At 40.9% G+C, this 26,743-nt stretch overlaps 2 protein-coding genes and 1 pseudogene across 2 annotated transcripts; 1 reads left to right on the forward strand and 2 right to left on the reverse strand.

Annotated features, from left to right (window-relative positions):
• The first annotated feature begins 598 nt into the window (after positions 1-598).
• Positions 599-9,148, forward strand: LOC102715433 (annotated as a pseudogene).
• Positions 9,149-11,770: 2,622 nt separating this feature from the next.
• LOC102715709 (purple acid phosphatase 4-like) lies at positions 11,771-16,741 on the reverse strand. Its single transcript, XM_006663454.2, has 8 exons — positions 16,550-16,741; positions 14,752-14,908; positions 14,261-14,368; positions 13,541-13,668; positions 13,268-13,396; positions 12,758-12,825; positions 12,434-12,646; positions 11,771-11,856 (listed from the first exon to the last, which is right to left on the reverse strand). The coding sequence occupies exons 1-8, from the start codon at positions 16,739-16,741 to the stop codon at positions 11,802-11,804; spliced, it is 1,050 nt and encodes a 349-aa protein (XP_006663517.2). The 3' UTR covers positions 11,771-11,801.
• A 3,473-nt stretch (positions 16,742-20,214) lies between these two features.
• Positions 20,215-26,573, reverse strand: LOC102715988 (purple acid phosphatase 4-like). The gene is made up of 7 exons (XM_040528936.1): positions 26,292-26,573; positions 23,304-23,463; positions 22,765-22,875; positions 22,528-22,646; positions 21,905-22,033; positions 21,359-21,426; positions 20,215-20,710 (listed from the first exon to the last, which is right to left on the reverse strand). The coding sequence occupies exons 1-7, from the start codon at positions 26,478-26,480 to the stop codon at positions 20,503-20,505; spliced, it is 984 nt and encodes a 327-aa protein (XP_040384870.1). The 5' UTR covers positions 26,481-26,573; the 3' UTR covers positions 20,215-20,502.
• Positions 26,574-26,743: the final 170 nt, after the last annotated feature.

The raw sequence follows: 26,743 nt of genomic DNA on the forward strand, positions 1-26,743 counted from the left end.
GATGGCCGCTCCTCGTCCTCCTCATCCCTTCGCCATGTGGTGGCCTACGAACCGCGGCTGGCTGGACTGCGACGGTGCGTTCGCCCTTCAGGCCGACATGGTGGCCTGCCTTCTGGCTGCGCGCCAGGACGCGGTCGGGCAGGCGATGGATCTCGTGTTGAACTACCAACAGTCCCCGCTTGCCTATGCCATCCTCGCGGAGGCGTGGAGGCGGCGCAATAATCTGGCAATGGTGGTGGCTCACCTCAGGAATGCCGTGATGCTCGCTCCGGGATGCCCGTTTATCTCCGCTTTCCTCGCCGTGACGCTCGTCTCCTGTGGATCCTGGGACGAGGCAGTGGCGGAGTGTGACCGCGGCCTCTCCACGCAGCTCCCCACCGACCCGGCAATGCACTACTGCTTTCCGAAAGAACATGTTGACTCCATGATCAGCTCCAGGAATCCGGAGTTTAGGATTGCCATGTGTCGAGAAAGAATCCGCCATCTGCGCGTCAGTGCCCAGAAGGGCAAGAGAAGAACCGCGCGTCGGCCAGAGGCAGCGCCAAAGTTGCCGCCGGAAATCCTCGACCTCGACCGTGCTCGCGATCTCTGGAGCCGCATGAGCGAGGAGGAGCGGCAAGCCTTCCTCATGGTGAGTTTTGAAGATATGAAGTCTTACTACTCCTCAAGACGCGACCATAGGACGGTGCGTCTGCTCTCGCATGCCGAGGACTTCGCCATGGGATGTGGGTGGTCTCCGTATTGGATTTGCCCTAGATGCTATGACACCTTCTGTGAGAATGCTAAGGAGTTCATATTCCACATGAAGGTTTTTCATATTAAGGTTGACCAAGAAGTCTTGACATCAATGCCTACAAGAATACCTGACAGCGAGAAGGAGCTTCTCAAATTATGGAGATGGGAGCCAACGCAAACCGATGGAGATGATTTGGCAGAGAGGACAAAGATATTGCGCAATCTTAAGAGGATTGTTTTTCAGCTCATTGATATGGACGTCATGTCTCTCCACCTTTTGTTCATCATTCACAAATTCATTATGAGCTGGGTCAGGCCAGTTATACCTGTGGTAGTATCCATGTGCGGGGGCTGTGGGATCGGACAGTTGAGTTCTGCACACCTCAAGGATCTGTATAAATTGCTCGAGCTGCTTACAGGTTATCAACATCACAAGAGCCGTGATGGTGAAAAAAAGAGCCACGAGGATTTTCTTGATGAGATTACCTGGTCAAAAGAGACAGGCACCTTGTCTTTTGATTATAGGAAGATTGCGTCAAGAAAAATGGGCGGTTCTAGCCAGGCAGATGAAACTTTTGACAGTCTATTCTGTGAATCTTTGCTTGATGATCCCTCGGAAGCATGGGTTGGCAAGTGGGAAAAATGCACTGATCATGGACGTGGCATCCTTGTTAAGATAAATGAAGCATTGGATAACCTGGAGAAGAAATGCAGGTTATGCAGAGACTACAACAAATACAAGGCGATGTTTATCTCCTTCCTGGCACCATCGTTAAGAGAGACGTAGACGTCAAGCCTTATTTTGTTTCTGGGGTATCACCTTCCCTTTTACTGCATTATGTTTGCTCTCCGGTTTTATGAACAACATTATAAACTTGTTGATTATTACTTAAGTCCTACTTGCTGCATGTGCAGATTGGCTCTATACAAGTTGAATTGCTATTAATTGATGCTGAGGTGGATTTCCAGAAGCTAAGGCTTTTGGAAACCTGCAAAGTGGATTATCTTGCTGTCATTTTACCTATTGCAAAGGCTTGCCTTTGGGTCGGTAAAGTTTTTCTATCCCAAAACAGAACTCAGATGCACTTTTTATGTAACTTTTTTCTTATGTATGGTATTTATTGTTAACAGGCTAAATTGAGTAATACTCCCCCAGATATGGTTTTACGTGTTCCTCCACCAAATGATCTTGAACTACAAGCTCCTTTGGATGTGATTCTCCGAGTAACTTTTATTTGCCTCATTCAGCTTTTGATATTTCACTATAGGTTTACTTTTCTCTTATTTTTCTCTGCATATCTGCAGTCCTTGTGGCACATAAGGAGATTCCATGATACTCTCCAGAAGATTCCACACGAATGCCTCGATTTTACAGATGGAAACTTTCAAACTGGAAGGAATTGCGTGAAATATTTGATTCTTGGGATCATGAGAAAGACCGCAAACCATGTGACCCAAGTGGTTCCACAAAATTTACAGATTTGATAAGTTGTCTGGTTGATAAAAAGGTATGTTGCATTCACGCTCTGATTCCCACTTATCTAATTGCAATTTGTGACCCCCAGCTAAAGATAACAGCTCACTTTTGTAACCAAATGGTATCCATCGCCATGTTATCTACAGCCCACTCATAGTTATATTAGATAAATTGTTAACATAAATGATCTAGATAGGCGTCTTTTCATTTACCTTTTATTGACTCCATAGTTGTCACACCTAGAAATTTCTCACACGAATTTCTGAACTTATTTGTGTATTAAAATTCTATGTTCAGGACCAGCCAGGGTACAAAAAGACAATGTTGATTACATAACCATTGTTCTTAGAAACAACTGAAAATAACACTTATTCTAATTAAAAAAATATGCAGCGGAAAGGTAACGCAGACTAGCTCCAACGTAGCACAGCTCCAGTCTATAGGCAACTCTTCGACGGCGAACTGCTTCACTCCTGAGAGTTACCTCCATCGGATTCAATAGCTAACTCTGAAGGGGAAAATTATGCAAGGCTGAGTACAACCCACCGTACTCAACAAGTAGCATGGAATAGGAGTAATAAATGATGCAATGGATCACAAGGAATAGGCTAGGGTTAAATTGCAATAAAGCAGCATTTAAATAAATAACAGATATTTAAACAGAAAGGTAATAAAATAGATAAATAAGTAAATAAAATAACAATTGTAAAGTACCAACATTACTGACCAACGTTACACCACGTTGTATTAGGCCCAACCATTACTCAACGTTACACCACGTTGCAGTAGTCCAAAGTGAAAGCTAGTTTACTCAGGTTATTAAAGATTCAACTAATCACAGTGAATCTGGCAGCTTGCCCTTAACCATGGGCACGACTATTCGAATAGTTTTACTCTGATCAGAGGTATACAACTTTACCCACAAGACACAGTCCCACTACACTTGAACGTACGCCGACATACCACCATGGCATACCGGAAGGAAACTGTGATAGGACCCGTCGCATAACCCTCCCTATTCAATCACACCACACTGCAGGATTCGCTCCCTTCTTTACACCGGATCCGGATTCTCTGCAGTCGAAGGCACCGTGCCTTTGTCACTGACAGGTGGGCCCAAGGTCTATTGGGCCCACCTGTCAGTGACAATGGCACCCCTCCCCTGACTGCAGAGAATTCCGATCCCTTTACACCAAGTCAGGCAACCCTATCTTGTGCCTAGGCGAATCCGGAAAGGTCATTGTTACACCACGATTCCCATCCATACTCCATCACGCTCACCCTAGCCTGGGTACGTTGAATAGTTCGAAGCTATACTCCAAATTACACCGGTGCCCACTCTAGCTTATGGTTAGTACTAGTATAACTTCCAGGGTTTCCTGTGAACCGGTCCTTAACTGTCATGGGTGTTGCACTCAAAACCATGCACCCACAACCCACCATTATCAATATTTTAGTTGACATTAACCCGTACCGGGTAGTGAATCATCAATATGAATTATCCAGAACTAGTAATGATTAATGTATGATCCCATGAGCTACTTGTTCTAAGCAAAGCTAAGCATTACCTAGGCCTAACTCTACTCAAGTTACCTCTAGTTTGACATGAATAAAGGGGGGTAAACAACGGCATAGTAATAAGATACCCGAAAAATACATACAATAAACACTTTAATTGAAACAATGCATGTATGAATAAATAAAGCAGGGGTTTTTGCAATAATAGGTTCAATATGATCAAAGATGAATGCCACTTGCCTTGCTCTACTCCCTGGGGTACTTCAGCGACGATTTCGAAGTAAATCGGCGCGTCGACGGGCTCCAAATCTAAGCGACAAAGCGCAAAAATAAATAAAACAGGCACAAACTCTACTGAAACAGTGCAACGAAGCATTTTTAAAGGATTCTTGGTAATTTTATGAATTTAATGAAATTTGAATGGACTTAAACGGAGACCGGATGAATTAGATATGAATTTTAGAAGTTTCCTAGGTTTTTAAGCTAAACAAAAAGTCCTAAATTGAATTATTGCACAATAAAGTGAGCGCTGACGTCAGCAAGGAGAGAGGAGGTTGCTGATAGGTAGGGTCCACCTGTCGGCGGGAGGGGAGAGGAGAGAGAGGGGAGAGCTGGCTGACAAGGGGGCCCCACGGGGAGGTGACAGAGGGGGAGAGGAGGAGGGACCCACGGGTCAGCCCCCCAAAACAGAGGAGAGGGGAGGCGGCTCCGGCCGAACGGGGAGGACGAGGCGGCAGCCGGTCCAGCGAGCGGCGAAGGACGGCGGTCGGCCGGGCAGCGGCGAACGGCACGGTGGCGGCGAACGGCAAGGCACGGCGACGATTGGGAGAGGCGGCGGATGACCGACGGGGCGAAAGGCGACAGCGCGGCGATGTGGCGAGTTTGGGCGACGATGACATGGCGACGGACTGGCACTATCATGCCCAGAAATTTCTCGCACAAATTTTTGAACTTAATTGTGTATTAAAATCCCTGTCTAGGACCAGCCAGGGTACACAAAGAGATAATGTTGATTACATAACCATCGTTCTTAGAAACAATTGAAAATAACATTTAATCTAACGAAAGGAATTCAGCGGAAAAAGTAATGTAGACTAGCTCCAGCGGGTACGGCTCTAGTCCACAGGCAACACTTCGACAGCGGAACAGCTCACTCTTGAGAGTCATCTCCATCGGATTCAACTTCTAACTCTGAAGGGGGGAAAAGGAAGAGGGAAAAAGGAGAGGAAGAGGGAAAAAGGAGAGGAAAAAGGAAAGCCTCACCTTTTTGCCGAATTTTAACTTAATTTTTGGAGCAAAATTTTATACTCTGCAACTTGAGTTTAAATCCCGTTAATCAATTTGCGAACCTCGATTGAATTAAATTAATTCCTTTAGAGGGATTTTTCCTGAATTAATTAAGCCAATTATTATTTACGAATATTTTTTACGAATTAGGCTTAGGATTAAACTCCGGGTATGACAGGCGCGCTCCGGCGGTGAACGGCGGCTCCACAGCGGCGATGGCAATGGCGATGCAATGGGGACGGCGCCGGGGGCAGCCAATGGCAAGGCGCGGCGACGGCGGCACACGGGCCGGCGGCGTTGGCCGAAAGGGAAAAGAGGGAGGGAGAGAGAGGGGAGATGCTCACCGGCGGTGCAGAGGGCGGTGGCGCATCGGCGTGGACTGGGAAAGGGCAGTGACGGGCAGCAACGAGCGGGAACGGTGGCGCCGGGCGAGTTCGGCCGGCGGCGGCGAGGGTTGGGCGCGGCGGTGGCTCGGGTGGAGGTGGAAACGCGGCGGCGGCGCGTGGGTGCAGGGATTTTATAGGGGGAGGTGGCTGGCTAGGACGGGGACGGCTATTGGAGTTCGCGTCACTCACAGGCGGAGGAGGCGGCGGCGGTTACAATGGTGGTGGCAGGAGTTTCGCTCGGCTACGGTGGCGGCGGGCCGACTCGAACTGGGGGAAGGAGGAGGAGGGAAGGCGGACTTGCGCGGGAGGAGGTGAATTGGGCCGCCCGGCCCAGGCGGGAGGAGGCGCGCGCGGCGTGAAGGGGAGGAGCTGGGCTGGCTTAGTTGCGGGCCGGCCCGAGGGAGAGGGAGAGGCAGGCCGGGAGAGAGGGGGGAAAAGAAGGAGGGGAAGGAAAGGAATTGGGTTGCGGGCCAATTCGGAAAGGAAAAAAGGAAGAAAAAAGGGAAGAAAAGAAAAAAACAAAAAAGCCTCACTTTTTGTCGAGTTTTAAATTAATTTTTGAGCGAACTTTTATACTCTATAATTTGAGTTTAAATCCAGTTAGTGATTTGCGGACTTTGATTTACTTTAATTAGTTTATTTTCAGGGGTTTTTCCTAAGTTAATTAAGCCAATTATTATTTTACGATTTCTTTAACAATTTAGGCTTAGGATAGAAACTCTGGGTGTGACAATAGTTCCGTTGGGGCACTCTATTGGCCATTTTGTACACCTCAATCTGCAGTTCTTCGGAGTTGATTAGATTAAAATCCTGTTTTGCAAATTCTTCTGTAGCTAATTTGGTTCTTGTGTTGTCTCATTTGTGCCTAGGCTGAAAGCTTATGAGAAAACTGGTTTTTGACTGCAGGATGGAAGAAGGCCCGCATCTGGAGTTGTGAAATCAATCCTTCAAATGTTGCACTTGTCACAAGCTCCTTTGCATTTTGAGTTCAATGGTGAAACTTTGGAACAACAAACAGTAGTCAGGCCCAGATTGTTGGGTTGTATATGCCTAACGCATGAACTCTTTGGGTTACACATTTATGAAAATAGATGCAACTGTGTGAATGAGGTTGAGACCAAATTTGAGTACCATATTGATTTGGGCATTGTTGGAAAAACTAAGGTACCGTAAAGCGTATCCTTTTCCTTTTCCTTTGCCTTTTTTTTTGGTATTTGGTTCCATTAGTTAGTAAACTAACATCTTTTCACTTATTCAGTTGGAGTCTTTCAGTGAACTCTTGAAAGCTATGGAGTCTAGGACTGGAAGTTGTGGGCAGGAGGTGGCTCGGTACTCTCTTTTATATCCACCACATTTGTTCATGACCGGTAGGCTCATCTGACATTTCAATGTAAATTGTGTGTATATGCTTCCTCTATTTAGGAGAAAAAAAAGGAAGGTCAATGGTCGAAATCATTTGATCAGTATGCCGTATGATCTTTTGTTGCTGAAATGTGAAAACCAAATCAATCGTTGAATATAAGCCATACCATATGTGCTGGTGTAATGATAACATATAATAATTAATCACCATGATGTACTTTGAGTTAGTTTGAGATCAGCCTTCCTTGCACATAAACCATTTTATTCATTTCCAACAATTTAGGGAACACGTAGGAGGAAACACTTTTTGTTTTTATTAATATGAAGAAAGCAACTATGGAGAACTCTTAAGCTGAGTAATGTGGGTCTTCAATCAACTGATTGGTACTACTGGGGTATATGTGCATCTTCCATATACTGAGTTAAGCGTAGAACTTAAATCAAGAATATCTAGGTGGGACTAGATTGTTTCAGTAAAGAGAAGACACTTAGATCTTAGCTGGAGGATGAACCTGGATGTACACTTCCCATGTATTGAGTTATCTCTTCTCCTAATGACATGCTTTGCAATTATAAACTTATTTGCTTTCTCTTATTTTGTTGCTTTCTCACAGTTTTTGAATGGAAGGGCATTGAGGAGAGCTACATTAACATGCATAAAGTATTGATCAGCCTAGCCGCGAAGTTGGACATTAGTCACATCTACGGAGGTCTGCTTTCAGGATGCATGTATACTCTTGTTTCTGCTGTATGTTCTGAGAGAAGACTTTGCTATCTATGAAAATGGGAATTCAGTTGTTCCTAAGATTGATATGTGCTTTCTTTTTCTATGACTAGGTGAATGCCTGTGCTTTGCAAAAGATAAAAAAATATTATGTTATTCCTAAAATAAATAGAAAAATATTTTTCATGAAATATATGATCATCTTTTTTATATAGAAAATATTCATATCAATTTGATTTTATATGGACATCTATCTAGATTTGATTGATTTTTAATATTACAAAGTTAAGGGGATAAATGATCAAAATGCAATGGGAGTAGGTAAAACCTCTAGTGGCCACCACCACTAGAGATTTTTTATAGTAGTAAGGAAAATATGCATGTATACTCTTGTTTCTATGGTATGTGCTGAGAGGAGACTTTGATTTCTAAGAAAAATGTGAAGTCACTTGTTCCTAAGGTTGACTTGTGCTTTCTTTTCCTATGAAAATGCGAACATCGGGAGGAAGTAAGTTTAGTTAGCCATTAGAATTTTTGTGTGAATCCTTTGTATTTTAAATCTTAAAAGACTAGTTGTCACTCTTCCCTGAGATACACACACACAGACATTTCTATTCTAAATGTTATATTTGTTAGCTACTACAGTCACCAGATCTTATAATTAAATATTATGCGCCTGATTTTAAGATGGGCTGTAATTTATTCTGCAAATAAATAGTCATTTATGTCATACTTGTCAAATCAGTTGATTGAAATATTTCTTTGCTATCATCTTGAGAAAGTGACGCTTCTTGGTACATTTATGCTCTTTTTTGTGGACTGCTCCGTATAGGCCACAGATGCTATATTTGTTCTTTAGTGTCAGATTATCACAAGTAATGTCGTCTTACTTCTTCAGAAAAAGCAGAATACTTGTCTTACCACTGTGAAGTTCTAGTTCTATTATTTGCTCAATAGCATCCTGTGTGCTCCCTCCAAGCTTCAGTCAGAACTATTTGACACATGAGAATTTTTTATTTTTTAAACATTTTTAATAAATAATTTTATTACTATACCTCGGGAGAAACTATTTTCACCGGCTGAGCCTTTTGATTACACTACAATATTAGCGTGGTAAAACAACGCTGCCACGCAGAGTTTTTGACGTGACAGGCTTTCCACGCCATTGTCGGTGGCATGCCACCAACACTGGCGTGACTAAAAGATTCATATGGTGAAAATATTTTCCCCAAGGTTTAGGAATAAAATTATTTCCTAAAAAGGTTTAAAAAAATAAAAAAATTCCCAGTGTTGGCACTGGTGTCAAATACTCTTGTTGGATGGATACTTATCTGGGTAATTCTTATACTGTTTTGTCAGGTATGCCGTAATGATCAGGGGCGATACCTCTGCTTTGCTCGCGACAAGAGCAAGTGGATCATATATGATGGCAAGACTGTCGAGGAAATTCCTGATCAACTATTTTATTTGAATTTGGACTCACATTTGGTTCAAAGCTATTCGTGTTTAATAACTCTATGTTATATTTGTGCATGTTTGCCCTTGCAGTCTGCGGGATCCTGGCAAGAATCACTGCAGCGGTACAGTCAGGCCAACCTCCACCCGGAAATCCTCTTCTTTGAGCGTATCATATCTGGCAGAGACCAGACTGCTCCTTGATGGCTTGATCCATCCCTGCATCGAAAAGTTTAACGTTTTGATGTGGCTGTAAATTGGTAAACCCAACTAACCAGTGAGGCATGCAGACGCAGTACTCTACCTGGAGCACATGGAGGGTTGCAAGTGTTGCCTAATTGTTGTGATGTTGATTGCTGGGGCGTTTGAAAGGGGACTTCTGTGCTTTGGGAGCATCACGCTCATGTATATACTGGAGTAATACTCTACATATGTACTCCTACGTACTTTTCTTGTCGAGATGGGCAATTTTTTGCTTAATAACTGAACTAGATCATGTAGGCCAGAAGATGTATTACTGTCGTAGTGTCCTGTCGTGTCGTCTGTTTGTTCTTCTGGCTTGCTACTGCAAGTACCGTGATTGTTGTATATACAGATAACAGGCTGAAACTGAAAGCAAATGTAATGCACCACCACAATTCTAGGTTCGTTATAATACTTCGGCTGCGTTCCACAGCATGGATAAGATATCTAACTCTCCTCGTTTTCTACACGCACACTTTCCAAACTATTACACGGTATATATTTTGTAAAAAATTTCTATAGAAAAGTTGTTTAAAAAATCATATTAATCTATTTTATATTTTAATAATTAATTAATCATGTATTAATCTATTACTACGTTTTTCGCACCGGATAACTAACCCACTCTCCCCTCCCAGCGAACGCGGCCTTCATTATACTAGTTATATCAAGAACAATTGCTTCCACATGTTCATGGTTTGCATTCACCGGCGGCCAGGGGCGGATCATTCGACGACGGAGGAGACGAGAACGGAGCCGGTTGCCGGAGTGCGGCGGCGCTCCGGTCGCTGGACTCGAGCACGAAGAGACTTGAGAGAACGTTCGTTTGGTTGAGACCACTTTCCTTGCGTTAGCCAACCCAGTTTCGGCCTGCTGACGCAACAAACCTAGGGCCCAAGAAATCTCACTAACGGTAGGGATCTAGTTTGGGACATCCACTGTTTTGGCCCAATAAATGCGGCCCATTTCTTTTGGGCTAGAACAGGCTTTGTGTGGGAAGGGTGGCCCAGTCAGTGATGCTTATAAGCAAAATCTAGTTTGGTCCATTCATATTTGGGCCCACATAGTGATGTCCCAGAAGAAAAGAGGGAATAAAGAATGGCAATTTTGTCCACAGGTTCGAATATCCGTCGCAACACAAAAGAACATGGACACAAACATGTCGTTCTCCTAGGCAGATTTTGTCACTCCGGCCCAGTCCAGCTTGACCGACCTAATCGCATTGATTAATTATCTAATATTAAGGGCTAGTGTGGATCAAAGGAATTTTAAAGAATTAGATTCCTATGAAAAAATTTCTATGTGGCCCTTTAAAACAAAGGAACGCATCTTTCAAATTCCTTTGAAATTTCTTAGCAATGCCTCAAAACAAAGGATTAACATTAGGTCCAATTTCTTGGAAAGATTCCTTTGAGTCTATCTCTCTTCTAATTTCTATGTTTTTTCTATACTCGATCCAAATGATGATTCCTATAGTTTCTTCTGTTTTTCTAATCCTTTGGATTGGGTTAATAGAGCACTCCAATCCTGCATTTTTGTATTCCTTTGTATTGAGAATCATGCAATCCGAAGAAGGTTTAAGAGGAAAAACTCATTTATTTTGTAGAAATAAAAATGATTAACAAACACGGAGGGCCCCATCACGGTTTCATACTTGCAAATTCCATCCTTCAAGTAGTTCTTTTTAGCTTATTTGAGGATGTGTTTGGTTGGCTGGATATCACTGGATAGGAGATAGTCGCTCAGTGGTTTGAGGTTTAAGAGGAAAAACTCATTTATTTTGTAGAAATAAAAATGATTAACAAACACGGAGGGCCCCATCACGGTTTCATACTTGCAAATTCCATCCTTCAAGTAGTTCTTTTTAGCTTATTTGAGGATGTGTTTGGTTGGCTGGATATCACTGGATAGGAGATAGTCGCTCAGTGGTTTGAGGTTTAAGAGGAAAAACTCATTTATTTTGTAGAAATAAAAATGATTAACAAACACGGAGGGCCCCATCACGGTTCCATACTTGCAAATTCCATCCTTCAAGTAGTTCTTTTTAGCTTATTTGAGGATGTGTTTGGTTGGCTGGATATCGCTGGATAGGAGATGGTCGCTCAGTGGTTTGAGGCATTTATTTTGTAGAAATAAAAATTATTAACAAACACGGAGGGCCCCATCATGGTTCCATACTTGCAAATTCCATCCTTCAAGTAGTTCTTTTTAGCTTATTTGAGGATGTGTTTGGTTGGCTGAATATCGCTGGATAGGAGATGGTCGCTCAGTGGTTTGATGCGTTTGGTTCATGGACGGGGCTCGATAGGACGACCTAGAAAGAGAATATTTTATAAATATCTAGCCAAATTGTCTGGATAAGCTCATCCACCTTCACTAACAGTAACCATTAGTGATTGTTTAGTGTTAATTAGCATGTTTTGTCATTAATTAGCACTTACCAAGTTTAAATTAGTGTTAATTAGCGATGACAGATATATTTTATTGTTAATTTATACTGATTAGGATAATATCTATGTTGATTAATTAATATTATTAGTTATTAGTAATTAAATATGCTCATCACATTCATCCTCATCCATCCAACCAAATATAAATTTAGATCACTGTATTCTTAAAAATATGAATGACCATATCCCATCTTATCTTGATCACCAACCAAACGCACCCTGAAACAGAAGTAGCATTCCAAAATTAATTTTAAAGCTTTAAAACTATCGACTTATAAACCATATAAGCCGAAAAGTCGGCTTAAAAGTTTAAGCCAATAAGACTAGACCTAAACAAAGAGGACCTAAATAAAATGCTCAACCATTTACTCCCTCCGGTTCTATAATATCGTTTTGGAAAAAGAAACGCATCTCAAATAAATTTGACCAATATATATATATATATATATAGATTAAAGTATTTATCAAGACTAATATATAGATCTAGTCTTCTTGTTTTTAAGGTAAATATTTTAAAAGTTATTTATAGTGTTAGCCTTCTAAAGCATTATGGGACCGGGGGATCAGTGTTATACTGTTATTATATCGAGACGAATAGACGATGCTCTTTATTTTCTGCCACATAAATTAAACTAATGGCGACGATGGCACAACAAATTATGCTGGCTCTTGGACCTTGGCTGACTACTGCATGCCGATTATTAATCTGCTAATTAATAGATATTGGCCATGCTGAATCAGCCCTGCAACTACTGCAACCCTCATCGATCGATCTGATCGAGCATGTGATCAGTACCGGGCAGCCGGCTTGGCGAGCGCCCAGGTGTGCAGGACGTTGCCGGCGACGTCGTGGAAGGCGAGGCTGGCCTCCGCCGGCGCCGGCGCCGCCGCCAGCCGCAGCGACATGAACCCCTGCCCGTCGTAGAAGAACTCCACCTTGTCCGCGTTCGCCGTCTGCACCCCGCGCCACGCCTTCGACCCGCCGCCGCTCGTCAGGTACTGGAGCGGGCTGCAAGTATTGTTTTTTTCATTTCAGAGTTTCAGGCTAGTGAAAATTCAGAGAGTTTTTTTTTTCTTCTCGAGTTTAATTTGCATTTCAGTGGAGAAAAGAAACACTGACCTGTCCCTGCTGCTGATGTGCTCGAGGCAGTGGTCATGGCCGTTGAGGTACAGATCAACTCCGTGGGCCTGTATTTTTTTAAAAGAAAAATTCCAACATGGTGAAAACATGGTCAGAAAAAATCAGAGTACCAACGACTTGACCATCAGGAATGCATGTATGCATGCCCAAGGAGACAATAACTCTAAGAAAGATGAAAGATAATGGACAGAAAATTATCTGAATTTTTATAGTTATTTAATAGTATAAGAAGTGAAATTAACAATACAAAATTAAAAGTCCATTATACAAAGGTGATATGTCGAATTCCTATATTGATTTTTTTTAGAAAATATACCATTTAGCAATTTGATAAGCGTATGTATAAAAACCAGCAATTTGATAAGCGTATGTATAAAACCCAGCAATTTGATAAGCGTATGTATAAAAACCGAGAAATAATCTGGCTCAAAAACACAGAAAATGAGAAAAAAAAAGGAAATAAGTCCAGAAATGCAGGCATATGCATACCTTGAGGATCGGCAGGAGATGCTGCAGGAGCTCCTGGGTGTCGCCGTGCTCGCTGACGCTCCTGATGGCGTGGTGGCCGACCACGATCTTCCACGTCGCCGTCGACTGCTTCAGTGCCTCCTCCAGATCCTGACGTACGTACCGTTCGTCCAACCAAAAGCCCAAGTTTATTATAAATTTCGCTGTGTTTTCAAGACCGTGTCGGTGTTTGTCCAAAACGATATGTTTTCGTGACCGGATCGAGTAAAAGGGAAAAAGGAAAAAAGAAATTGCCTCGAGGACATTTGCGATGTAGGTTTCGCGGGGAGAAACCCCTCTCCAGTCGTACTTGCTGTTCTTGGGGTCGGTCCAGTACTTGAGCACGAATGGCGTCGTGTCCACGAAGAAGAAATCCGAGACCTCTTCAGTTTCGACATGCGAAAAGGCCATCACCAAGATGTAACGAAAAATATACAAGAATTAAGCATGGAAGATGGCATGCATGCCTGCCAGCATTGATAGTTCTTGATTTAAAATAATTTACTAATAAAAATTCCATATACATAAGTTTAGCCATCTAAAAGTAATGCTGAAAAATAAACTTCGGTAAAACCCCAGAATTAACTCTAAAGAAAATTAAAAATTAAAAATTTAGCTTATAAATATAAGCAGAAGGGAAAAGATGTAGCGAAATGTTTTGGTTAATTATCCAAAGAATAGTGTAGCATGTGTGCTGACTTTGGAGCCGTGTATGGTACGAGACAAAAGGGGTGATTGTTGTCTTTTTAAAAAAGTCAACGGTTATTTATGAATAAAATTTTTATATACGTATTCTTAGCAATTAAAAGTTAAGACTGATAATAAACTTTTATGAAAAACTCAAAAATCAAATCTAAATTTAAGAATAAAAATTTCTAAATTTTAAAACAGTAACGAAAAGACGAGGTCAAAAGTAACGAAAAGATGAAAGTGGAAGACGTGGGTTAGTGTGAGACTGTGAGTGTCGTAACCCACCAGCGCTAACGACGAAGGACCTGATGCAGATCCAGCGGCTGTCGACCTTGCGAAGAACAGGGCTCAGCTGGGCGAGAGCGTCGCCTCTGTAGTCATGGTTGCCAAGAACTGCAAAGTTCTCGTCCGTCAGCCATGCATCACACAAGCAAATTAAAACATCAGCGTGTAAACCTTCAGATCAATACTAATGCATTAGAGATGATGCATATAGAGCAGCTAGCATGGTAGAAATAGGCCCCGCCCTGTTATTTCTTCCCTATATACCTTCGTTTTTTCCATACGCACTTTTTTTAGCAGTGTGTTTTTTAAAAAAATATTCTATAAAACAGTTGTTTTAAAAAATATATATTAATCTATTTTTCAAATTTTTATAACTAATAATTAATTAATTATATAATAATCTATTATTATATTTTCTATGTCGATTAACTAACCGTCGCCGAACACGATAGTACGCATGATCAAGTGTGTAATAGTTGCATTGGCATTACCGGTGTACCATGGCTTGTGGAGGCTCTTGGCGGTGTAGATGTCGGTGAAGGATTCCTCGAAGGCCTTGTCGTCGACGCCGGTGAGGCCGTTCTTATAGAAGTTGTCGCCGGTGGAGATGACGAAGTCGATGTCCATCTTCTCCCCTACTACCCCCATCTGCATGTCCATGCACACATATTATTTTGCTCATTTTAGCCGTGTATTTATGCAGTAGGATCGATATAAAGGATTGGTTCGTCACATTGATTAAATCCTGATGAAAATGTCTCCTTAATTTCCAGTTCCTTTATATAAAGGTATAGAGACGTTGTTTTATACTCTTCAAAGTCAAAGTTACATTTTTTTTATAGTTATCCTACGCATCCTAAACCGTCATTTTTCTAAGGCTCCAGTTCAGGTGGCACAAAGAAGAGAATAAAATAGAAAATACATAGTTTCCCGTTACCACACTTTCAAAGCTAATAAATGATATATTTATTATAAAAAATATATCTAAAAGTTGTTTTAACTTATAGTAATTTATCTTTCAAATTTGTAATAGCTGGTGCTTAATTTATCATTCAATTATAAGATATCTCATTCCGAAATATTGTACTCCCTTCTTCCCCCACTCTGAAATTCACCCTAAGACGGATTTCGGCAATACACTTGACACTCCTAGGCTCCTAGCTACTTGCATGTATGTTGTCTATCAGCACAAAGTTTAAAAAAAATCCTTTTTGAAAAAAGGGACGTTGGATCAGCTGAGGGAGAGAGAGAATCCAACGCAAGTGCACGCAAGACGCCACCATGACCAGCTGAGCCACGTGAAATATCTCATTCTTGGCACCTCTTCTTAATTTATGCTACTCTTTATTTTTTTATTTCGCACTGTTAACTTTTAAATCTATTTTAAAATTAAAATTATATGACATGTTTAAAGCGTTTTAGTAATAAAATTATAATAAAATAATTAATAATTATGTAATTTTATAATAAACTGAGTGGACTCAAAACTCAACTGTGTCAAATAAAAAAAATAAAGTGAGGTAAGTAACAAATAAGTTGTGATGTTCTTAAACAATATTTTCTCCGTTCTATATTATAAGACTTTCTAAGCTTACCTAAATTCATCCATATATCAATGTATATGTTTATATATATATATATATATATATAAGTCTATAAAGTCTTACGACGTGAAACGGAGGAATAACATTTTATAGCCACGTGATGCGTACTCCGTTTTCTTCATAAAAATAAAATAAAAGAAAAAACAGAGCACCAAACATGAGTTTAATTAACAAATGTCAGATGTATCATGACCGATGATCCTATTCGCTTTAAAGCCTCCAAAAAACACACAAATTAATTAACAAACCATCTTGTCTTTTTTCTGTTTGTCTGCCTTAACCCACATGGCACATACTTGATTAAGGCCTTCCTTAACCACAGTTAGGTAGTGTTTGGGAACCTATGTTTAAACACTTATTATAAATAATAAACGTAGACTATTAATAAAATACATCTATAATCTTAAACTAATTCGCGAGACGAATCTATTGAGCCTAATTAATTCATGATTAAGATATGTGATGCTATAGTAAATATTTACTAATTATGAATTAATTAGGCTTAACAAATTCGTCTCGTTGATTAGCTCTCATTTATAAAATAATTCTTTTATTTGTCCATATTTAATACTTCAAATTAGTGTCCAAACATCTGATCTGACGTAAGACTGAAAAATTTAGTCACATCTAAACAACCTCTTGGCCAAAGAGCTTGCGAGCTTAACGGTGACCGAAATGGCATTACCTGCGCGGCCACCATGGACTGGTTGTACGCTCCATGGCGGCCCCAGTCGCCGACGACGAGGAGGCTCACCGACCCATCGTCGCCCCTGTGCGGGTGGTGCTCCAGCCGCGGCAGCTCGGCCGCCGCTGGCGCCACAGCCGCAACAGCGGCGGCGGTAAGGAGGAGAAGCGCAACTGGGGCTGGGGCAGCCATGTGCGGCTGAGCGGAGCAGCTCGCCGGCCGGCGCCGCCGAGGAAGAAGAGGAGGAGGCGACGGCGCGAGATGGAGGAAGGGGGCTGCGTATTTATAGGGGAGTGGCATTGGGAGTAAATAGTTAGGAAAACCGCACGAGGGCAATGCGCGGCCTGCAGGTGGGCCCGGAGGAGAATATGGATGGGGCCCACGGTATGGGACGTGGAGGATGGTAGTATTTTGTTTTTTTTTGGGATGCCAGGTCACCGTTTGCCCTTTTGCACGGCATGCGTGGAATGCATGGGTTTCTTTTTTATAAAAGAAATGCATGAGTTGAATGCTGTGTGGAACCATAAAGGAATCATCAAATAACCTTACAAATTTGATTATTTTAGAAAAAAAATAAATTGCTCGGACTTATATTCTTGTGAAATTTATGCATTCATGCAAATTGTGGATTGTTATGTTGTAACTTTGCTTTAAATTATAAGGTATTTTGATTTCCCTTCGATTTATACAATGCCAATGAATCTAAACATCTATAAAATATATGCATTGATTAATAGATGGATCTATAGAGAACCAAAATGCGTTATAGCCTGAAACGGATGGAGTATCAATTTATTATTCATTTGCTTCTTTAATTGACCTCAAATATAGTAATATTGTAGGTCTTTCTTATTGCAATGAAGGTGTCCAGGCGAAAAAACTGGCTCATTCAGTAGAATATTAAAAAAATCCAAATCTCCTTATTAACTATTTTTATTTTTTTTTTTGAAATATTGTTTCCTATAGCTAGGTAATGTGTGAACTAATCTGTTTGCAATAAATAGATTTGTTCAAAGATGGTGCCCTACAACAAGTAATGGCACTTACATCAACACGGTGGGTCAACGGTGGAGTGCAGCAGCAAAAACCATCCCCAATAGATTCACATGCTATTTCAACTCATTTATACCATGCCGTATATTTGGAGAGTACAGAAAAGTTGAATCAGTTAGCAAGAATGAAGAAAGAAATATTTGAAGCTAACAAAGCATGATGCATAGAATCGTCTCACACAAAAGAGTCCATACATACAAAGACACATAAAACCTCCGATCAACCTCTCTTTTCATGATTTGGCTCAGTATTCTGGAGTCATAGTTTCTCCTATTTTCATTATAGGGGCCCTAATCTAGCAACTCAAACTTTCTCCTTGCTATTTATTACAGTTTCATCAGGGTCACCATTTTTAGCGTGGCTACTCGGTACCATTTTAGCAGAGTTCCTGACTTCTTTTCATAAACAAAAGGAGGCAAATTCAAATAATGTGTTTCTCATGAGCACAATCCAGAGGATAGGTACGGTGCTATGGCCATGTTCTTGGTTGGGTAGGTACCGGGCGCGAAAAACGTACCAGAAGATTCACATATTAATAATTAACAACTATTTAAAAATTTCAAAAATAGATTGATATGATCTTTTAAAGTAATTTTTCTATAGAAAATTTTTACAAAAAACATATAGTTTAACAATTTGAAAAAACGCACGCGTGAAAAAACAAGAGGAACTGACTTATTAAGCCATATAAGGAGGTCTTTTATCTGTATACCATTAAAAAATGATGTATGCCTTTATGTCACTAAAAAAGTTCAAGCCTCTCTCTATGCCATCATCAAACTTTGCCATGTCCTCCATACCATTTCATCCGTTTTTGCTCCTAACAGTAGGTAGCGGCGCATCAAAATGACTTAGTTGCCCTTAATGCTGATACACCATTTTAACGAGTTGGTTTTCTTCCATGCCATTCGGCAGCCACATGATTTTAACAAGCTTCAAAAGAAACACAGATTGAACTAAAAATACAACATCATGACAAACTTGCACACAATCACTGTAAAATGCTATTTGGCTGAAGCTCCACCGCTCGACCATGGCCAGCTGCTCCGTGTCCCTCGCCAGCTGCGTCAGCACCACGCCCGGCTTGTCGTCGCGGTCAAAGACCACGCCGTCGCCATCGCCCATACCACTTTCGAGTATCTGGAAAATCACATGAAATCGAAACAACGATGAATTAACGCGACATATTGTGTGATAAGAATGTGTGTGGTGTTTGTGAACCCAAGAACACACTTTGGTGAAGGCGTTCTTCATCGAACACCTGATGTAGTAGTCGACGCGGTCACCGGCGAAGTTGGCAGCGCAGGGGGCATCCCGGTCGGCGGCGATCTTGCCGGCGGAGCACGCCGAGGAGCAGCTTGCTGTACACCGCGTCGCGGCTCCCCTGCTGCTTGGTATCGGCGTCCACGTCGGCAAGCACTGCCAGAGTGGCGGCGGCGAGATCCGGCCCCGACGTCTGGCTCAGCGTGCGCACCATCATCGGCTGCGCCGACGACGACAGCCGCCTCGCCCTGAGCCCGAGCGCCTTCTTACGCGGCTGCCACCCATGGAAGCAGCAGCAGCCGCCGCCGCCGCCGCGCCGCCCCTCGCCGCGGCCACCGGCGACGACACCTCCCCCCGCCGCCCCGCCACGCGCGCCGGCGTTCCTGCTCCCGCCGGACGACGAGCGGCAGGACATGAAGAAGATCTCGTGCGCCGTCTCGCGGAGCTCGATGGGGCCGAGCGCGTGGACGCGGCCGAAGGGGCAGCTGAGGTCCGCCGCGGCCAAGTCGAGCTCGGTGACGTCCGACGACCGCGTCGCCGAGGAGCTCAGCGACGAGGAGCGCGAGCGCTGGTGACGCCCCATCCCCCCGTCGTTCCGGCCGGCCATGCGACGGAGCGACGAGCGGAGCGAGCACGCAGCGAGCCCCTTCCGACACGCTGGTGGGAGGTCGCCGACGAGGGCCAGGGGAAGCAGCAGTACCGCCACCCGCGGCACGCGAAGAAGGTCGCCTCGGCGTCGTCCATGCCCACCCCACACCATCTCCGAGGTCTGTGTCCATCCCTGAGGCGGTCGGAGCTTTGCGCCACGGCGGAGTAAGAAGAGAGAGTGACACGGTTCGCAACTGAAAGGCCAAGACTGTCATTTTTTTCTGCCTACGCCATGTCAGGTCTGTTAAATGGTTAAACTCTAAAAGAATAGCAACGTAATGGTGCGGAGACGCGATAAAATTCGACGATGACATAGAAAGAGATTCGAACTTTTTAGTAGCACGGAGGCAGCCATCATCTTTTTTTTTTAATAATACACATGTAAAAACCTCCCATATAAATGAAAGTGGCCTATGTGAGCAAAGGCCTTCTGGTTATATCATATCCAATAAAATAAACTGATGGCTTTATAATAGCCCATTTATCCAACAACCTTACAACGGTCTTGAGCATATACACAGGCTACTACTCCATTTACCCAATAATAAACTTTGTAAGTAGGAACAGATGTACCGGTCCACATGTACTCCTTCCGTTCTAAAATAAATTTATTTTTTAGTTTTTGGACACAACTTTTTAACTCTTCGTCTAAACGACTGGAAGTCAGCACAAGCATTAGCATATATACATATACACCTGCATTGCAAGCAACATAATTTATAATTTATATTGCCATTAACTTATCCCATGAACTTTAGGATGCAATTACAAACAGCTTCTTTACTTACACATACAAATTAACACACACACACCCACACATTATACACCGTGCATTTTTTTGGTCACAGTATATATCTATCACTGAAACCAGCACATTGACCGTTCCAGTGAACTCACACACACACGAGCACAGCAGCTAAATATGACACAGATAATTAAAAAGTGGCGATAAGTAATTAATTAATTAATCAAGGGGCCGGGTTGACTGATTAGTTGGTGGAGGTTGACTTGGTGAGCTGCCAGCTGTGCAGGACGGCGCCGGCGACGTCGTAGAAGGCGAGGCTGGCCTCCGCCGCCGTGAGCTGCATCGACAGGAAGCCCTGCCCGTCGTAGATGAACTCCAGCTTGTCCGAGGTCTGCTTGAACTTCCCCGCCCACGCCTTTGATCCGCCCCCACTCGTGATGAATTCAAGTGGACTGTACATTTTTTTTAATCGAATTCGTAAAGAAATTAATAAGAATTGAATGGATTGCAGTCTCATTTTATTGCTTTTGTTTATTTTTATAAGCTACTACCTCCGTTCATTACGTAAGATGTTTGACTTTTTTGTTGCAACGTTTGACCATTCATCTTATTTAAAAATTTAGTACAAATATAAAAAAATAATAAACCGTTTTTAAAGTTCTTTTGATAATAAAGTAAGTCAAAAGCAAAATAAATGATATTTCTATAATTTTTTGAATAAGATAAATGGTCATACAAAACATCTTATATTAGAAAACGGGCGGAGTGAAATTTAACTTTTCAACCTTAAATTTAGAGTTTTTTCATCTAAATTTATTTTTTAACCTTATCTAAGAGCACATATATAAAAGTTTTATTTAAAAATTATTTTTCGTTTACAAATATGTCATTTGACCTTAAAAAAGCCAACAATCACCCATTGTAGTTGTAATGAGAGCCAGATAGTAATATATTATATTTATTACGAGGAGAAAACTTTTGGTCCTTGAGATGTATCAATAGGTACCAAGGTGTTATATAAATATAAAATTTTGGTACTTAATTTTACACTACGGATCACTGGTGGTACAGGAAAATCACTTGGTGTTAAAATTAATTACCTGTCGATGCTGGTGATGCGTTGCAAGCAGTGGTCGTGACCGTTGATGTACATGTCAGCCCCGTAGGTCTAAAGTTTCCAAAAGGGAAAAAAGAAAAATAGGAGCATCTTAATCAGGGTTTGAATTTGTGTGAATTTTATCAGAACTACACTTAGGCATGCATGACAAACATATATATACTGAGCTTTTTTACCGTCCTTAAAAAAGTATCTTAAGGTACCTTTTTAGTGTAAAAAGTGTGGTATCTTAAGATACATGGTACTTTGAGGTACCAAAAATTGTACTAAAATTCTTAGTACATTGAGGTATTTTTTTTATGGTAAAAAAGCCCATATACACTGATAAGATATACTGTGCACTCAGTGGCTGATCGAGGCGGACACAAAACGCTTTTTACCATTTTTAAAGAATATAAGAGCTAGCAATTTTATAGGACTTGATCGAGTAGGTGCCGGTTAAAATTTATTATCTTATCTAGAGCTGTAAAATTGCTTAGAATATAAATATACTGAACAAACAATTCAATGTACTACCATGTGAATGTACCTTGAGGACAGGGAGGAGCATGGCGACGAGGTCGGTGGTGTTGCCGTGCTCGCAGCCGCTGCTGATGGTGTGGTGGCCGACCACGATCTTCCACGTCGCGTTCGACTCTGACAGTGCGTCCCCAAGATCCTACAAATGCATGGACGAAATTAATTAATTGATCAAGTTGATTAATTATCCAACTAATTTTAGATAATTCATACTCCATTTTTATTTTTACCTAAACTTATATAAATACTAATAAATCTATACATATATATGAATTATATACATTCATCAATTGATGAACTTAGACAAGGCTAGAAAGTCTTATTATTATTATTATTATTAGTTAAATACCCGTGCTTTGCTATAGATTTTATGATATGTTATCAAATTTTCTTATATGAAATAGTTACCTTAATTTAAATTTATATGTAGATATCATTCTATATCTAACTGATTTTTAATATCAAGAAATTTGATGGTTAAATTATAAAACTATAGTGAAGGCAGGCGATAGCGGCAGGTTCATCGCCACCACACCACTGCTCCTTTTCGTAGAAGTATAGATTATTATTATTATATAACAGAATTTAATATATATGTAGGGCGTGGTTTGATTGAAATGACATGGAACTTACCGTGAGGAGAGTAGAGAGGTAGGTGTCGCGAGGGGCGACCTGCCTCCAGTCGAATTTGCTCTCGTTCCAATACTTTTGCACGAACGGCACCGTGTCCACTAGGAAGAACTCCGCGACCCCTTCAATTATTTAATTCAAGGCCATTAATTTTTAAAGTTGAGCAAGTAGTAGTCTATCATTTTTTTCCCCTTATAGATATATGCTTGCTTTTGGATGAACACAATAAGAAGGTGCTACCTGTGTCGACGATGAAGGATTTGTTGACGGATGTCCAGCGGCTGTCGACGGCGCGGATGGCGGAGCTCTGCTGCGCCAGGGCATCTCCCGTGTAGTCATGGTTGCCAAGAACTACGCAGTGCATGAACATGTGTGTGTCATAGATCAATCAAGACACAAGGCCGATGATCTCTTTTTATCACTGTGACCCTCAAAATTTTATCGGCTTTAAGAAATTACTGAACACACCATAAAATCTAGTACTTTCAGTTATTTTATATATTGATGTATTAAAATTTCGAGTGTAAATGCTGGTACCCAGAATTACTCTATCAAATTTTGTAAAATTGTCTCATGTATATACATATGTTTTTTTTATCGTCCTTGAAAGTATCTCACGGTACCATAAATTTTAGTATAAAATTTTTAATATTTTAAGATACAATGTACCTTAAGTTACCATATTTTTTACATAAAAAATATGGTAACTTGTAAGGATGATAAAAAAACTCATATACATACATATATACTGTGAAATTGTTGTTAATCATTATTATTACCAATGTACCAAGGCTTCTGGAGGCTATCGGCGGTGTAGATGTTGGTGAAGGACTCCTGGAAACTGGCCGTGTCGTTGTCGCCGGTGAGGCCGTCGTTGTAGAAGTTGTCGCCGGTGGAGAGGATGAAGTCGGCGCCCAGCTTCTCGCCGATCACGCCCATCTGCGTATATATGTCCACAAGTACACACATTGTGCCCAATCTTTTGATGTGTATGAGAGCCGGAGACATGTCATTATTAATCAATTAATTAAGTTTTCTTTGGAGGTATATGATAATTAAGCTAGCTAGTTAATTATATATATCCAAAATCTAAATTAATTTAGGTCCAACTTGACACACATAGGGATGAGCTAGCTAGCTATATAGCCCTCTTGGGGTGACTCATCTAATTAATCAATTAATTTTGAGGGTACTAATTTCAATTGTCCATATCTCAATTAATTTGAACTCGTTGTTGCTTCAGAAATGGCACAATAATAGTGACGTTGCTTACCAAACAAATACTTTCGGCTACTTATGTAAATGAAGACCCCATGCATGATAAGCTTCAGGGCACCAAACATGCATATCAATAACTAATAATAAAATTTGTCAGCTAGTTCATTGATGCTAATTATAATAGGCGTCCAAAGCATATATAGAAAGACGTCTTTGAAGTCAACCATATATATATACTCCAACTAACGTATGGTACGAGCCATGCATGGATCGATATCGTCCATAAACTATATGTGCAGTAGTATTTAGCTGCTCCATCTGTTTCACAATTAATGTTTGCTCATGAGAAAAATATATTGTTTAATATTATTTACTGGGAGATGTATTTTTATCCATTGGTTAGACATGCACTCGTTTCAACTAAATAATCACCAAAAAATTTTAAAAAATAATAAGATGAATTAATATGCGATATATCACTATATGTTTAAATTCGACTTCTAAAAATTGTAACAAAAAATAAATGAATGTAAAATTTACTATTTTTATCGTAATTGGTAGACGTCGGGTTTGTGCATGCGTCGTGCTTATGGAGTGATATATCTTATATTAATCTATCTTTTCAAAAAATATTGTTTATGTGACATATAAGAGAGGAGTGGATATCCAACCAAGTGATAAAAATACTTTTGCTATTACTGTAAAATTTCTCCACCATTTATCCCTAGGTTAATGCAATATAATAAGTAATGTTTGTTTCCTTCATCACTTCCAGTGGCTTAGGCGATCCTACGTGTTAATTAATTCCGTCTCATGGAAAAGAAAATATTTTATTCCAGACTATTGAGCTTTTCCAGTCTTCCGGCCGAGACTAGGCCCTTGTGGCCTTGTCCGATTTACACCGTTGGGAGGATCATTTTTATGAACTATCGACTTAATTACAGAGATAAGTTAAATATTTTGAGAAATAAATTTAACAAAATACTTCTAAAAATGGTCTAATTAAGTAATGTAGTAAAATAAAGTTGTTTTAAGAAAACATATTTTTTGAAACATGGAGTAAATAAACCATTTCGATAGTCCCCTGAATAGGCCGACAAGAACATGAATATATATGCTTGCGAAATAGGAAGATATGTCTCGTGCTATGTAAATTAGCCCTAGCAACTGAGTATGTAAAACACTTGAGGCATACTCACTCCTTATAAACTTATAGGGTATGTAATATTTTGCAAAAAAAAACACTGTAAAGTTTAACTAATAATTAATTAAATTATAAGTATATTTTAATATTTAGCTCATAAGAGTTATACCGATAAATCCATAACTTCCATAAAACATAGGTTCTATAGATATGATAAATATATTTTGTGCATAATCAATAGTCAAAGGATTTATTTAAGATCTTTTTGAAATAAAATACATAGTAGTATAGTTTTTCTACGGAGGGCACAGTTGCACTTATGTCTAATATATTACAATCTATAAACAAAACAATCAATAAATTAATTAGATACGACAATGATGTGCTCTATATAGGAGTCAACCAAATTAATGCTAGCTACACTTAGAAAAACTGTATTTCTGTGTCTCTTGAGAAACTGTTCTGAGCTGTTTCTTTTCTTTCTCCATTCTCTGGCCTTCTCGTAAATAATGCCCAATATGTCGTCTTTTTTATGTGCCTTAAGGATGATATGATATTGGCTAATATTTGCTTAGATCCCTTGAAAACTTTTCAATCTTGATCATGTACCATTCAATATTCGATTATAATTAGTTAAGAGAAATTATAATTTAGAAAACCTGCATTTTCATTGTGAAAACGCGTATCGAGTACGCATGTATCAGAAAGAAAAAAACCTCGCGTGCTAAGAGGAGAATGTTATTTAGATGGCAAACTTAAGTTACGTATCGCCAAAAGAGTTCTCGCAAAATGTTGCATGGTACACATATGTTGATGTGGCAGAAAAAAAGTTATTTCTTCGTCCCACAATACGTGCAGTATATACTTATTTTAAAATGGACATATTATATATGACAAATGAGCTAGTTAGCTTTAAAAAGTGCAACGCAACTCAATGTAGCATGAACTGCATTTTTTTTTTAAAAAAAAACATAGCATGAGCCATATTCGACTTGTTCAAAACATGGCTACCATATATAAGTTTGGGGTTCAAAAAAAAAACAAATCTAAAATAAGAGGAAGAGCCCATGATGGTCCCATCCAAATTAATCCACGTGCATATATATGCTACGTAGTGACCCTGCAATGGTCTCTACAAGTTAATTAAGTAATCAAAGGTACGTGCATACTTTCTTTGATTTTTTTCTTTTAATCGTCTTTGACTTTTGAATCTACGGCCGTTAATGTAATTTAAAATTTTTATACAAATTTATAAAACTATAGGTGATCATATTTAAGAGTATTTAGTAATAAACTAAATCTAACAAAATAATTAATGATATGGTGTAAACTTGAAATAAGACGAAATGAGGGAGTAGTTGTATCGATCATGGGTCGTCATGCCATCTACACGACGTGCACATACCTGGGTGGCAACGAGCGTCTGGTTGTATTGCCCCTTCCTCCCCCAGTCGCCGACGGCGAGCACCGTCAGCGACCCGTCCTCCTTCGTCGGGTGCTCCACCCTCGCCAGCTCCCCCGCCACCGGCGCCGGCGCCACCACCACCACACCGACGACCACCACCACCACCACAGCAGCAGCAAGCACTGCCATCGATCGTCTCCGGCGACCAACAACCACCACACACACGTACCACGCACAACTCCGGGGAGATCGACGGAGGAATGGAAGAAGCAGCTAGCAGAAGAGAGAGATCGATCGACGGAGATGGCGCGTCGTGGCCAGCCGGCTACTTATAGCGACGATCAGCTGGGCCGATGGGAGGCTGCTGCAGGTGGGTCCCACTCACGGCCGCTTCAAGCGGTGATCGGGTGGGGCCCACCCCGGACGTCGGTTCGAGGTAGCTGCACTCCGGC

Source organism: Oryza brachyantha, chromosome 11, assembly GCF_000231095.2.
Source record: "Oryza brachyantha chromosome 11, ObraRS2, whole genome shotgun sequence".
Taxonomy (NCBI): Eukaryota; Viridiplantae; Streptophyta; class Magnoliopsida; order Poales; family Poaceae; genus Oryza; species Oryza brachyantha.

What these genes read in the sequence shown, in the direction of transcription:
- LOC102715709 (XM_006663454.2), bottom strand. Translation starts at nt 16,741, where the DNA reads ATGGCTGCCCCAGCCCCAGTTGCGCTTCTCCTCCTTACCGCCGCCGCT. An exon ending in GTCCTTCGTCGTTAGCGCTG is followed by an intron (nt 13,669 to 14,260) that starts GTGGGTTACGAC and finishes TCGAAACTGAAG; the next exon opens with AGGTCTCGGATTTCTTCTTC. An exon ending in CTCGCCAAGCCGGCTGCCCG is followed by an intron (nt 11,857 to 12,433) that starts GTACTGATCACA and finishes CTTCTGTTTCAG; the next exon opens with GGTGCGTTTGGTTGGTGATC.
- LOC102715988 (XM_040528936.1), bottom strand. Translation starts at nt 26,480, where the DNA reads ATGGCAGTGCTTGCTGCTGCTGTGGTGGTGGTGGTGGTCGTCGGTGTG. An exon ending in ATCCTTCATCGTCGACACAG is followed by an intron (nt 22,647 to 22,764) that starts GTAGCACCTTCT and finishes AAATAATTGAAG; the next exon opens with GGGTCGCGGAGTTCTTCCTA. An exon ending in TGCTCCTCCCTGTCCTCAAG is followed by an intron (nt 21,427 to 21,904) that starts GTACATTCACAT and finishes TGGAAACTTTAG; the next exon opens with ACCTACGGGGCTGACATGTA.